This window comes from Psammomys obesus, unplaced genomic scaffold (assembly GCF_907164565.1).
Source record: "Psammomys obesus unplaced genomic scaffold, mPsaObe1.curated_primary_1811, whole genome shotgun sequence".
In the NCBI taxonomy this organism is placed as follows: domain Eukaryota; kingdom Metazoa; phylum Chordata; class Mammalia; order Rodentia; family Muridae; genus Psammomys; species Psammomys obesus.
In genome coordinates this window covers 57,870,220-57,883,002 of record NW_026591086.1, presented here as the reverse complement: position 1 = coordinate 57,883,002, position 12,783 = coordinate 57,870,220, and the positions used below count along the sequence as shown (strand labels likewise).

General features: G+C 46.5%; 1 protein-coding gene across 8 annotated transcripts in view; it reads right to left on the bottom strand.

Annotated features, from left to right (window-relative positions):
- Mbnl2 (muscleblind like splicing regulator 2) overlaps positions 1 to 12,783 on the bottom strand; it is a 147,110-nt gene that overhangs the window by 26,941 nt on the left and 107,386 nt on the right. For 4 of the 8 annotated variants that reach the window (XM_055609951.1, XM_055609953.1, XM_055609950.1 and 1 more), the window contains exons 5-7: positions 11,570 to 11,833; positions 4,809 to 4,862; positions 3,994 to 4,147 (exon numbers count right to left, since the gene is read on the bottom strand). In XM_055609951.1, the coding sequence (XP_055465926.1) occupies positions 3,994 to 4,147; positions 4,809 to 4,862; positions 11,570 to 11,833 (472 nt within the window). The remainder of the gene's footprint in view (positions 1 to 3,993; positions 4,148 to 4,808; positions 4,863 to 11,569; positions 11,834 to 12,783) is intronic. The other 4 variants (XM_055609955.1, XM_055609958.1, XM_055609956.1 and 1 more) reach the window with 1 other exon arrangement.

Genomic DNA, 12,783 nt, shown 5'->3' with positions numbered 1-12,783 from the left:
TTATTGTACTCTAAATTTTTAATAACCTATTTACATGAGTGTTTAGCATCTTTCTCATTCTGCTATGAATGCAGAAAGGCAGTGATCCTGTTGGCTAGATGTGTAGGGCACCGCAGGATAGTCCTGTGTGGCGCCAAAGTTCCAGCCCGCAGTAACAAGTACTTTGGGGAAAATTTGTTCCTGAAAGTTGTTAATATCCCATATTAGGGTTAACCATATCAGGCTTCAAAGTCACTTCTGGAGAATCTCCTTTATTGCTATTCTGTAGTGGATGGGCCTTCTCCAGGGGCTTCCTGGGTTACACTTGTGAATATACGAAGGGTGTGAACCATCAAAACCAGCTCCGGCAGCCACACAGGGCTTGAACACTCTGGCTTTTGTCCTGGATTGGGAAGCCCCTGACCACACTTCACTGGGCTCCCTTCTCTACCGGCCAAGAGTCATTTGAACATGTGACATATGGAGCCGGATTCCGGTTCGGCTCTGCAAGCTGCATCCCCACTTTTCACCTCAGCCCACCCTCTGTTCCTCCCACAGATCCTGTGAGCACTTGACGCTGTTACTGCAGGGAATGATGCTCTGTTCTCCAAACCCACTGTGTCATCTCTGCCCAGTACGCATGCTCATCTCCTCTTTCGAGGTCACTGGCGAATCCTGCTCTGCACCGTTGCACCACTATCTGCTGAAGATGAACACCTTGCCTCTGCCTCTCAACCTCAGAGCCCTGGCTCGTCCATCGTACCGTGGGCTCTAGCTTTTACCCAGCTCTGGTCCCCTTTGCATTCTCATTCCGGGTCGCAACGCAGACCATATCTTAAGGATGCTCGCTGAACGGAAGAGTGTCCATGCGTTTTGAATTTAGGCGGACCGTTTCCACTGAATGTGAACAAACCTTTTACAAGTGTGAAAACTCTATGAAATGTTTATGGCTTCTCATTCCTGGAAAATGGTCTGGCCTAAAACCTTCTACGTGCAGTTCCAACGTAATGAAGCATTTCAAGGAAAATCAAGGAAGGACTCTGTCCTGCCTTTGTTCTGAGCAGCTGGGGCGTCTCACCAGGAATCTGACGCTATGGATAAAGCCTTCTCAAACATTTGCACTGACGTTTCATCTCCAGTTTCTGTGAGCCAGAGCTGTCTGGGTAATTCTCTTAGCTTTACATGTCACTTTGAAGTGTAAACACAGCCTCAGTCTTTCCATCTGCAAACTGTAAATAACTGTTTGCCAGAGCTGTGACGCCCCGAAGAGCAACGACCCTGTCTATAGGAACACTTCCAGTAACTCAGAATAAACTGGGCACAGACATGCCGAAAGCCATTTCTTACACTGCTGTTTCTGAGACCGTGCACAACTTCACCCCTTTCCTACCACAGCAAGGGCAATGTACAATTCCCTGGTTAAAATAACCCCTATTCCAAAAGAGAGAGAGATAGAGAGAGAAACAAAACAGGAAAAATCCCACCCACTATGAATGTGCTAGGACCTCATCTAAGGTGATAATTATCTCACTACGGTTGTGTTGTGGAGGAGACTCCAATATCCTGTGTGACATTTTACGTTAACGTCTTTACAGCCTGAAGGCAGATTTCCTAATATCCAAATTCACATTGTGTCAATGGGAGAATTTTAGTACGTATCAAAGCTTTGCTATGAATGGCCTTCCAGTGCAGGGTAATGCTCCAAGAGGACACAAAAATGCCTTGATCCATATGTATAAAAAACTGCTTATATAAAGCATTAACAGAAAGATTTAAATTTTTTTTTTCATTAAAAATAATGGCTTAACCATCTGCTAAAAATCACTGAAGAACGCCAGGATGTGATCAGCAGAGGCTTAAAAACAACCAGGGCAAACCTCGAAGGGTCATTGTCACTTCTGAAATAAAGTTGAAAGCATGGTTTATAAGAAAGAGATCCTGAAACAAACAAACAAAGCCCACCCCAATCGTGGAGATTTGTTCTACAGCTTTAATTGGGAGAGAACTCGTACTAATTTTATTTTAATAAATTGTTTTCTCTTCCATCCTTTCAGAGAAATGTGAGGAATTTCTTGGAAATTCAAATACCACTCCAGTACACAAAATTCCCACGGTTATCCACTGTGATCTCTATAGCATATAGCAAATATGCTATAAACACGTGCGCGTCCCATAACTGGCTGGGCCTCAGTCCTGCCTTTGGTTTCCACGGGCTACGGAAGGTTGCCCACACAGCTGAGCTGTTCCTAGGGGATCCGGCAGAGGGCAGACACACACAGCCACAGCTAAGAGGGACTATTCATCCTCACTGTTTCATTCACAGCCTCAGCTCACTGCTTAAGCTCTGCTACTCAGCTTTGCTTGGGAACACCTAAAAGCTCCTCTTGTGACCTCTGAGTGGGGACACTTTAGATGAACTGGCCCACCAGTCCTCACTGGACTGCAGGGTGTAAAAGGTCTCACTGGTGTGCCCTCACTGGTGTGCCCAGGAGACGGTGGTGTGGAATTTCTCATTCTTCAGAAACACGCTTGTCAAAATATACAATGGCCACGCGGTCCTAACAACAAGCCCCTCAGGGTGAGCCGGCCGCTAAGCACGGTATTTCAGGTGGGCTACAACCGCAAATACGGCCAGGCTAGAAGAGCATGGAATGCCACTAAGGCTGCACTACAGTAAAAAAAATGAAAATGAATCTATATTAGATATAGATTCAGAACTCAGCTACTTTCTGGCATGCTGCATTTTTACTGAAATAAATATAGTTTATAGGCTACTGATTCATTTAAAATACTAACTCACATAGGTTACTATTTATTTATAGGTTTTATACAAAGAGTATTATGGGGATAAAATCTAGCCACCTCCCGTCCTAGCTGCTCACGTGCCATGCACTCTAAGCTTAACATATCCAACCACACAGACTAGTAGCTATGCTGACTTGTCATGCGATGAAGAACTTGGACTTGGAAAGGCTCAGTGGATGTCCTTCCCAACAGGGTGCAGGCCGCCTGTCCTAACAGAGATTAACAGGTCAACACTGGTCAAGTGAGGGTGAGCGTGTGTGGGGTGGTGTGGGTGTGCACGTGGCTCTGTGTATAATCACTGAACTGGGCAAGACATGGCCAGGAGGGGATTAGGGTGGGTGAGCATTACACGGCTTTTCTTCACCTGAATCCATTTTTCATGCCACTTTGAAAGAATAAAAGCACTTTCATCTGGTTTTGGGGGGTCTGTGGTCTCTGTGTGGGGACCAGCGGGGAGGTGTGATGCTATGCCAACTGGCCAGGCGTCGGGACGCCAGCCTGGCATCTGTGTCAGCTGTGCCACCTTGGAAAGTCACTTCTCCTTTTTGCGGGGCCTCAGTTTTCTCATTTGTAAAAGAGTCAAGGGTACAAGGACCTCAGGGAGACCCTTCGCCTGTGAGAGCCTGTGTAACAGGCCGTCTCGGTGGGCTGTAGGCTAGGGGAGATAACCCTCTTCTCATCACTCATTGGCTCAGAAATGGAGAACAAGCACTCCAAACACGTGTGAACTTGGTGAAAGTTGAGAAGGATGAAGAGAGAGAGAATGAATATAAAATATGAGTAGAGGGCTGCTTTAATTTGAAGAGCCTTAGACTGTTTAGTGCTCTGAATAGAAGCAGGGAGACATGGTTAGTATTTACTGGAATTTGTATTTTTAGGTCATTGAGTGTTAAGGACAAATTTCAATGGTCTCATATAGAAAAATCTTACTTACATAAACTATTTTACAGGGCTTTCGTGAACAGAAGAGACCCACAGCTTTAGCTGCTCTGTTTCTGAAGCTAAATCCCACCAAACACTTGGCTTTAGAATGCTAACTGCCTTTAGCCATTAAAGCAAGGTCAGCGGCCTATGCCCAAGGCTGTGGTGGGCCAGGCTGTATTTGCACCTTCTAAATGCAAACTAGATGCCACCAAACAGCTTAGAGAATGAGAAGACAGCACGTGGCCGGAAGGACACAGGACAGTGGTGGACAGTGAGGGCACGTACCTGTGGGAATGAAGGCCGCGTGCTGCTGCAGCTGCGCACTGGTCAGGGCCTGCTGGTAGTGCAAGACGCTGGGGTTGAAGACCGTGCTGGCACCGTTGCTTTTTTCAAGTGCTTGTCTCTTTGGTAAAGGGTGAAGGGCACCAGGAGGAAAGGCCTAGAGGGGAAGAATTTCACAGGCTGTGTCCAACTTAAAGCAAACGTGCATTCCATGTCCACAGAGATCATCAATTGCAACATTCTTTTCTTTCTTTCTTTCTTTCTTTCTTTCTTTCAAAATGACAGCTAAGGAGATGCCTCTGCCATGCACCTTAATTTAAACAGCGGCAATGTCGAATGAGTGAGAATTTGTTATTGAGAGCGGAAGCATGAATTCTGTAACCCAAAACAGTAGCATCTCAACTAAGGAAAAGAAAAACTACCAAGCAACAACAACGGAAAAAAAAAAATGGCTTCAGCTTTTAAAACAGGTTAAACTACTCTAAGGGGAAGAAAAGAGCATTTGCGTTATTATTAATATCTATTTTTTAACTGATGACAAATTCTTGAATTTAAAGGTTAATAAGAATTACAATGAGCATTTTTCTGAGCCACATAATTTAAATTTGCTTCACTCTTTTGGAAAAGGTATTAAAATTTTGTTAGATTTATTTTATTTCCCAGATTACATATGCAAATGAGATGACTAAACACCTTATTGAATTTCCTCCATTTTAAAATTAATAATAATGATTGGCTGCAACCAGTATTTTACATACAAATCTCAGCTGGTTCTCTGAAAAGCTACATGCAAAGCGAAAGGTGAAAGGTCAAAGTACCAGGTCTACAGTTGCTTCGAGAGGTCGCTTCAGTGCTTTGGCAGTCGACTGAGTCTTTTAATAACAGGCAGCGAGCACATGATGGCAGTGGGCCAATGGGATTCAAGCGAATTAACATACAGGTAAACAGCAAGCAGAGGTGCATCATGGGAACGGCATTGCATTGTGGATAGGTGAGAAGGAAAAAAATATTCTGAATGCAATATACAACATACAAAACACTAGGCATGCACAACAACAAAAATGTTCTCTAAAGAAATGAACATTACACCTTAAATTAGTATTGAAGCAAAAATGCATCTACTATACCTTAGTTAAAAGCATATAAGAGAGTAAAATATAGATGTTTGAAATTCAGGAAAGTTAATTAAAACAGCAGCTTGCATACACACCATAAGCACTTTTTATATTGCTTCAGGGGAAATGCAGAACTTTTAAGGCCGTAGGGCTGAGAACATCTGATAAGTTAGTCCAGATATAAAATAACAAGGAGATCAAGTATATCCCAAGTTGAAACTCTTCATGTAGATACATTTTAATTCAGATTAGCCTAACAAAATGAAGTGGCAAACTGAGACAAAAAAAAATTCAGGCAAAAAATATTCAAACACAAGATTATTTAGGCAAAACTGTTTGGGTTTGGGTCATTATTTTTTGGCTGAATCACATGGGTAATTGTCTCAGTTCTTTTCTTCACTCTGCTAGTGTGGATCTTATCATGTGGATTAATGTCCCAAACCTGGTACAATTTAAATTTAAATAGGAATTTTCCAAAATTTTCACTTTTACTCTTCTGTATTTCCAAGTACCAACTTATCATCTGTTCTGTCTCTACTACATTTGAAATTACGATTTATTTCAAACAACTTACCGGATTATACTAAGAAAATACCCTTTAAAAAGGCATTTCACGTCCTTGGGTGTTAAGGTAGTTTCTCTTTGGTAGTAGATACTATTTGTACTTTTAGCTATGATCAGTGATCAAACTGGTTAACGACAAGTATGACTTTTGCTAGAACAAGCAGCTGAAGTAGCAGAGAGCTGCTTTCGGACAAGGAAAACACTACCTTTAACTTACAACCATACTTTTGGGAAGATAGTTTCATTAAAAAAAAACCAAGGTAGTATTGGATATGGATGGACACAATGAAAAAAATTTCTTCTTTCTGGTAAATTGTTAAAAGGTGGAAAAATTCTATGATAGAATTCTGTGAAAATAAAGAGATCCAGGGAGCAGTTTCAACGCAAATAGGAACAATGAAATATCCCCCTTTTATGGTTAGCACAATAGGTAAATCCCCAAGGTTTGTCTGATAGAATTCACACTCTGAAGTTCTGCGGGAGAGCTGCTTTGCCCTTAGGATGGGAACAATTAATGATATTTTGTTTGGCAAATGCAGGGTTGGTTGCTCATCATTCAATGATTCAGGATAAAAAAATGTGAGAGAAGATAGTTTAGGAGCTATAGCACTTGGAGAATAAAAAATAAAGTGGAAAGAACTGTGGACAGAGAATGGCCAGCAGGGAACAGAATGTTCTGCAAGGCAGTTTGGCTAAAGGTCACCAAATAATAGAAAATTGATTTTTTTTTCTCAAAATAAAACTGAATATTGACAATAAAACAGCCCAAGCTCCTAGATATTCCTTTTTGTTCTGTTTTTGGGAGGGACAGTCTCACTTTGTAGTCCAGACTGGCCTTGAACTCACAACAATTCTCCTGCCTCAGCCTCCAGAATGCTAGGATTGCAAGCATGGGCCAAAACACCTAGCTAACAACTCCTGGATATTATGAAGTGTAAATTCAACGCCACGAAACTCGCATGATTCCATTTTGGTTAAAGTCCTTCATCCCCGGACAGTTTCACGGTGTTAACCAATGCAGGGTCTTTTCTTTCACGTGTTTATGTGTGCACCTGTACGCTTATGCAAGGCGGCACACGTGAGGTCAGAGGATGTCCTGTGGAAGACGGCTGCCCTCCACTACCTGGGTCCTAGGATAGCACTCAGACTTGGCCTCACTGGGCCTTCTTGTTGTGGTTTTTGAGCCCCGACTAATGTTGAGTCACTAGCCAGGGCTACGAGGCTGCTATGCCAGATCACACTGGAAATGCTCACCAGCAGGCAGAGTCCAAAATCATTCTGCTGTAACCTTCAGCCTCAGCATCCCCACTTTCCCAGGCCTTGGGGTTTAGGAGACGGATTTCCTGGTGGGTAGGCACGCAGGAACACAACGTTGGCTTAACCCTTTAGTGGGCTCTCCAAGCAGAATGATGTGAAATATTTTTTACAGCGGTCATATGGAAGTTTAGTGGTCATTTTTTAGGTTGTCAAGACTTAAGTTTTAGCATAACTTAGGAGTTACTATCAGGTGAGGAGAGTGACATTTCTCCTTTTCCCACTGCAGAGTATATTTCTTTTCTTAGATTCAGTTATCTTCTAAGCTACACTGAGGCTTTGAAGTATGAAGGTTTTCACACATATCGGGCTTTATGTATACTGTAATGTACAGCACACACTTAGAGTACTTTTTAAAGTCTATGTGGATGACTAGTCATGTCCCCACAGGCTTTGTGGCACACAGGTACTGCTCCAGCTGACACTGACTGCTGGCATGTTTATCTGCACTGATCGACTGACCGACTGACCTTCAGGCTTAGGCCTGACCTAAGGGATAGAGGAGGCCAGGACACATGAGGAGCCTGTTCGGCACCAGGTACTTAAGTCTCCTGCCACACACATGGGCTGTTCTTGCCCTTGCCGGTATGACTGTCCTCAACAGCCCAGGCCTGAATGATGGACATGCAACAAGACACATGTGAAGCTGAGATTTCTCTTTCAGAGTCCATGAACCATTGCACTGCAGGTCGAGGTGAGAAAGAACAATCATCTAGGCCAGCATCATAGTTGAGGGCAAAACCCAGGGCTCAAGAGACCCCGGCAGAAACAACCAGAAGTGCGGCTTCACCGCTTCCATAGAGCAGGCAGGCTACAAGTGAGCGGCTCTGAGTTCCTGTGGTGTTTTCTGGAGTAACTAAGCCTGTCCTGCTTCCTTTCACAAACCAGTCCCTTCCACAGCCACCCCATTTTGGTTTATGTGAACAAAGATCAAACACCCTTTGTGTTAAAACTACCAAAGGGCACCCCCAACTAGCTTATTCTCCCATTTGGAAATTTCTGGTGAGAGTGATGCTTACATTTCATGAGGTATTATGAAGGAATAAGGCTCAGGTAGAGATAAAGGCCTCTTCTTTTCAAGAGTCAGAGCTTTAAATTCTTTCTTAATGTCTGATTATTTAAAACCAGAGGAAAAGTCCCTGGGTAGCAATAAGAAATTACACCATGCAAGTGTGCCATTTTCCAGCCAAGGAAGCCAGGTGAATGGAATGCTAATGGTCTTCTGCAGCCAGACCACCCATCTGTTCTTCTAAATAAGGAAATAGAATAATAGTCTTTCTGCGGTGTTCCGGATAATCCTGCCTGTAAGGATTGTCAAACTGTACCTAGGCTGGTCTCAGATGAGGCTCTCACATCAACTAGAAAGACATGACAGATTCAGTAATCTTCCTGTCACTGTCAGAAAGACGCTGGCATTGTTCTGAAGCCACAGCTTGGGGATGCCTCAGAAGACATTCTGAGATCCTGTGACTTCTCAGCACTCCAAATTTGGGCACAGTGTGACAACCTAAGAAACTATGGTAACCGACTCTCACAGCGTCTACTGCACTAACCTCTGTGCATTCTGAGGCACGTACATGAGAAGGGAAAGAGCCCGTGGCACAGCTCAGCTGCGGCTTCACACTGGGAGGCTGGGGGATGACCTATTTGGGTCTATGGGAATTTCTGCCCATATCTCCACTAGCACGGGTCACCTGCCGCTGACACTGACTAGGGACACTGTCCCTTGAGGACTGAATCTGGTACTAACTGTGTGTATGAGAACTTTTACTTCTAGGATATGGGCAGAGAGAACCAGAGCTTGACAAAATCAGGCCAGGGCATGGCAGTACTATGACTATCTCAGTTCTTAATCTTCACAGGAATTTGATTTAGAGGAACGAACACCCCGGATTCCTCCCCAGAGATTATCATGTCCCATGCTGAAAGATGGCCAGGATAATCAGCTCCTATCACTTGACCATAGAGATAGCCCCGGGGGTGACAAATGACAATGGGTTTTCTCCCCTTAGTTAAAGATTGTTTTCTCTCTCATCAGAGGTAAGAATGTGTCCCTACAGATGTCTCAAGCCTTTGGCAGGGTCAAGAGAAGAAGCTGGCTTCAGAGAGTAGAAATGATAGGCTAACGAGGACAGAGGGAGAAAGGAGAGGCCAGCCTGCCAGCTGCCTTCTGCATTCCCCAGCCCTGTCTTTCTTCTCTCTTCCACAGAGGTGCCACCTGATATAGAAAAGTCCAACCGGGTCACCTAAGCCACTTCAGCTGCGCATTGTCTCAGCTGCAGGTGGAGCCCTGACTAGCCAGGGAGAGACCTGAGTCCCTGTGTGGCTCATAAAATGAGTGATGTGATGAATCAACACCAAGAGCAGTCAGTTGGGGCTGGTCTGGAAAGGGGATTATGGAGAAAAATGTCAGGAGAAAGAGTAAGAGTTAAGTTAAGGCATTCATGACGTAGATGGAAACAGGGTCCTCTGCACGGACAGACATGTAAAGGACACATTTCCTCTAAGAGTAATTCACTTTCATACACATTGAATTACTGTACATTTTGATCTTTCCATCCTTCCCCTAGTTCCCAAGAATGAGCCTCAGAGTTCTCGCTCTCACCAAAACCCATAATGGGAGTACTTTCCTCTCACGTAGATACATTTGACCCTACACGCACAGGAACGCAGTGACTCAGCATGCTGTCTGAAGACACACAAAGGAAAGGACACAGGACACTAGACAGTCTGAGAGAACAGAAGCAGCCAGGCAGAGGAAAGACGCACTTCGAAAGATGCTTGGAGCCCAGACTACCAAGGCCTATATAAGTAAAAGATTACAGCAGTCAAGCTCAGGCTCCCTTCTGCTGACACCCTACCTCTCGGGACAGTTCTGAACCTTCATGAGCACTCAGGTAAAGAATGCAGAGTGGTGAGGAGGCATTTGGGTTGCTCAGCAGGGTGAGACCGTATCTGCTAGGCCAGAATACACTTTTAAGACACCTTTTTAAACATCTGTTTTTATTTTGTGTGTATGTTTGTATGTACACCTTGCATGCAGACCAGGAGACCATGGAGACCAGGAGAGGGCATAGTTACAGATGACTGTGAACTGTGTGGGTGCTTGGGATGGACCCTGGGTCCTCTTCAGAGACATCTCTCCGGCTGGGCCTTTAGCTGGTCGCTTTCATCTCTGAAGTGCTGTGTATCCTGGGGAGGACTGGCCTCTGTGCCCTCCGCACGTCCATGAGCCCCCAAGCTCTCCACCCTGCGGAGAAGCAGCACCGCTCACGCTCACACAGGCTAGGCTCCTTGAGGGCAGAGCAACCATCCTCCTGTACGCTAGGCAGCAGGTGCCTGGCGGCTGGCGGGCTTCTAAATGTGTCCTATGAATGGATGCACCATGCCCACTGCGCGCTAAGCTTTCGATGAGCCAGAGGCCTCACTTTAGAGTAAATTCGGTAGAACTGTCTGCAGCCTAGCACCAGGGTTCTTAGCTGTGAGTGTGCACTGCAGCTCAGTCCCCTGGAGGCTTCAGAGGGCCTGGGCCTGGGCCCTGCCCAAAACACGTGCTCCAAGAAGCTGCTCCGGGGTTAGGCTTCAATGTCAGATCCTCTCCAAACTATTGAGTTGATGCCTAAACACAGCCAAACTCAGGAGCCAGTCTGGTCGTGTGGTGTTCCAGTGTCAGCTTACATTCAAAATACCTGGGAACATATGTAGCATGTGTGTGCGCCTGTGTGTCTGTGTTCACCAGGGTCGGGCACCCCTGGAGTTGGAGTGAGCCACTTGCTGTCAGTGCTGGGGGCCAAAGACCGTGCACTCTCTTCACCTAGCTGTCATGGATCCCAGGCCCTAACTCGGATTTTTTTTTTTTTTTCCTTAATTAAACTTCTGATCCTGACACTCTGAGCCTGGAGTGTTCACAGGCTCCCGGGTGGTCAAAGCGATACTGCTTCCGGTGGCCGCTGGAGACTGAGATTCAGGAGCTATAGCAGCATCGGTCCCTGAAGCACAGTGAGGAGACTCAAAGGGCTAGCCTGGGTTACAGGTCTGTTAGTCTCTTCGTTTCAGCACCGGCTAGGCCAGTGCTATTTTTTCTTCCTCTCCTGAGTTGCTGCTGGGCTTGAAACCTCCCTGGGCTGTTGGCAAGCCCCGCAGCCAATGGGAAACAGGAGGAGAAGCCTGGGTGTGACAGGGTCACTGACTCATGGGCATCTCTGAGGGCTGTGGTCCCCCACCCCGCGCTGGGCTGACGTCCACAGCGGGCAGCATCCTCTGCTCGCCTGAGTTTCTGGCCTGCCCTCTGGTCCCTGCCAGGCCCTGGGCCAGCTAACCAAGGGGCCAGAGCTCCCAGCTGGGGTCCTGCTTCCTGGGGCTCCCAGCCCAGGTCCCTGCACCTTGGGGATTTGGCTATTGTGAGGAAGGGAAGGAAGGGGAAACAGAACAAAAACGCGAAGGGGTAGGGATGAGAACAGAACTGAGGCAGCGGAGCAGCGGGAATGGCAGCCTTGGGTCCCAGCTGTCCGAGGCACATATCCACCCCACCCGCAAGCACCACCCGAGGCCTGGGAGGCGCACTGCGGGGTGGCGGGCACACTTACCATGACTGTGGCCGCGGCCGCGGCTGCCTGGGCGGCCACCGCGGCCTGGTTGGCTTGGTGCTGCGCAGCTTTGATTTTGGCCTGCAAGTGTGCAGGAGGGTGAAAATATTTGCATTTCTCCCTCATGCAACGCCCCTTTATGTAATCCATACAAACGGTTACGCTGTTGTCGTTTGTGTCGATCATGGTGCTGTCTGCCGGGTGTGCAAAGCGGCAGTCCGTCTCTCCCCGGGCACAGTTTCCGCGCTGGAACTCCCTGCATACCTGAGACACAGGAGAGAGCAGAGAGCTGCAGAGGGAAGCCTGGTGGCCAGAGCGGAGGGGGAGGCGGTGAGAGGACCAGGAGCAGGGGAGGAGGGGGAGGGAGGATGAAGAGCAGGGGAGGAGGTGGGAGGATAGGAGCAGGAAGGAGAGGAGGAGGAAGGAGAGGAGGAGGCAGGAGAGGAGGAGAAAGGAGAGGAGGAGGAAAGAGAGGAGGAAGAAGGAGAGGAGGAGGAAGAAGAGGAGGAGGAAGGAGAGGGGGAGGAGGGAGAGGAGGAAGGAGAGGAGGAGGAGGGAGAGGAGGAGGAAGGAGAGGAGGAAGAGGAGGGAGGACATTTCCACTTCCCCTCACAGGCTTTTAGGTTCCCAGGGAGTAAAACTGTTCCGATCTAGGACCCAAATTACCGGGACTGCTAACAAATTAACTTGTGTTTTGCTTTGCCCCTTTTTCTAGGGTGAATACTGAAATGGAGGAATTAATCTGAACTCTGTTCTTCACCTAAAACAATGAAGAAAAAGTAGTTGAACAAAGCCACTGCTGTCCCTACAAAAGACACCATACTTATTTTCATCACCTACATATGCCTTTGCATGATTCTTCTATTTGTGTGCCACCTCTCCATGTACGTATGTGCCACCTGTCTGTCTGTCTGTCTACCTATCATCTACCTACCATCTATCTGCAGTCATTCCTCCCTCCTCCTCACAATGCTTACGTGGACAGGTATGTAATTCACACACACTGTCTTTTCTCTTTTCATTTATCTTTATCTTTTCTTTTCTTTTCACCTTCCCCTCCCTTCCCTCCTCTCCCCTCTTTTCCCTTTTCTTCCCTTCAGGTTCTCTTCAATCACTCTATAGTGAGTGTGTGCTGGTTATGTAACACTCTCTCTCTCTCTCTCTCACACACACACACACACACACACACACACACACACACACACACACACACA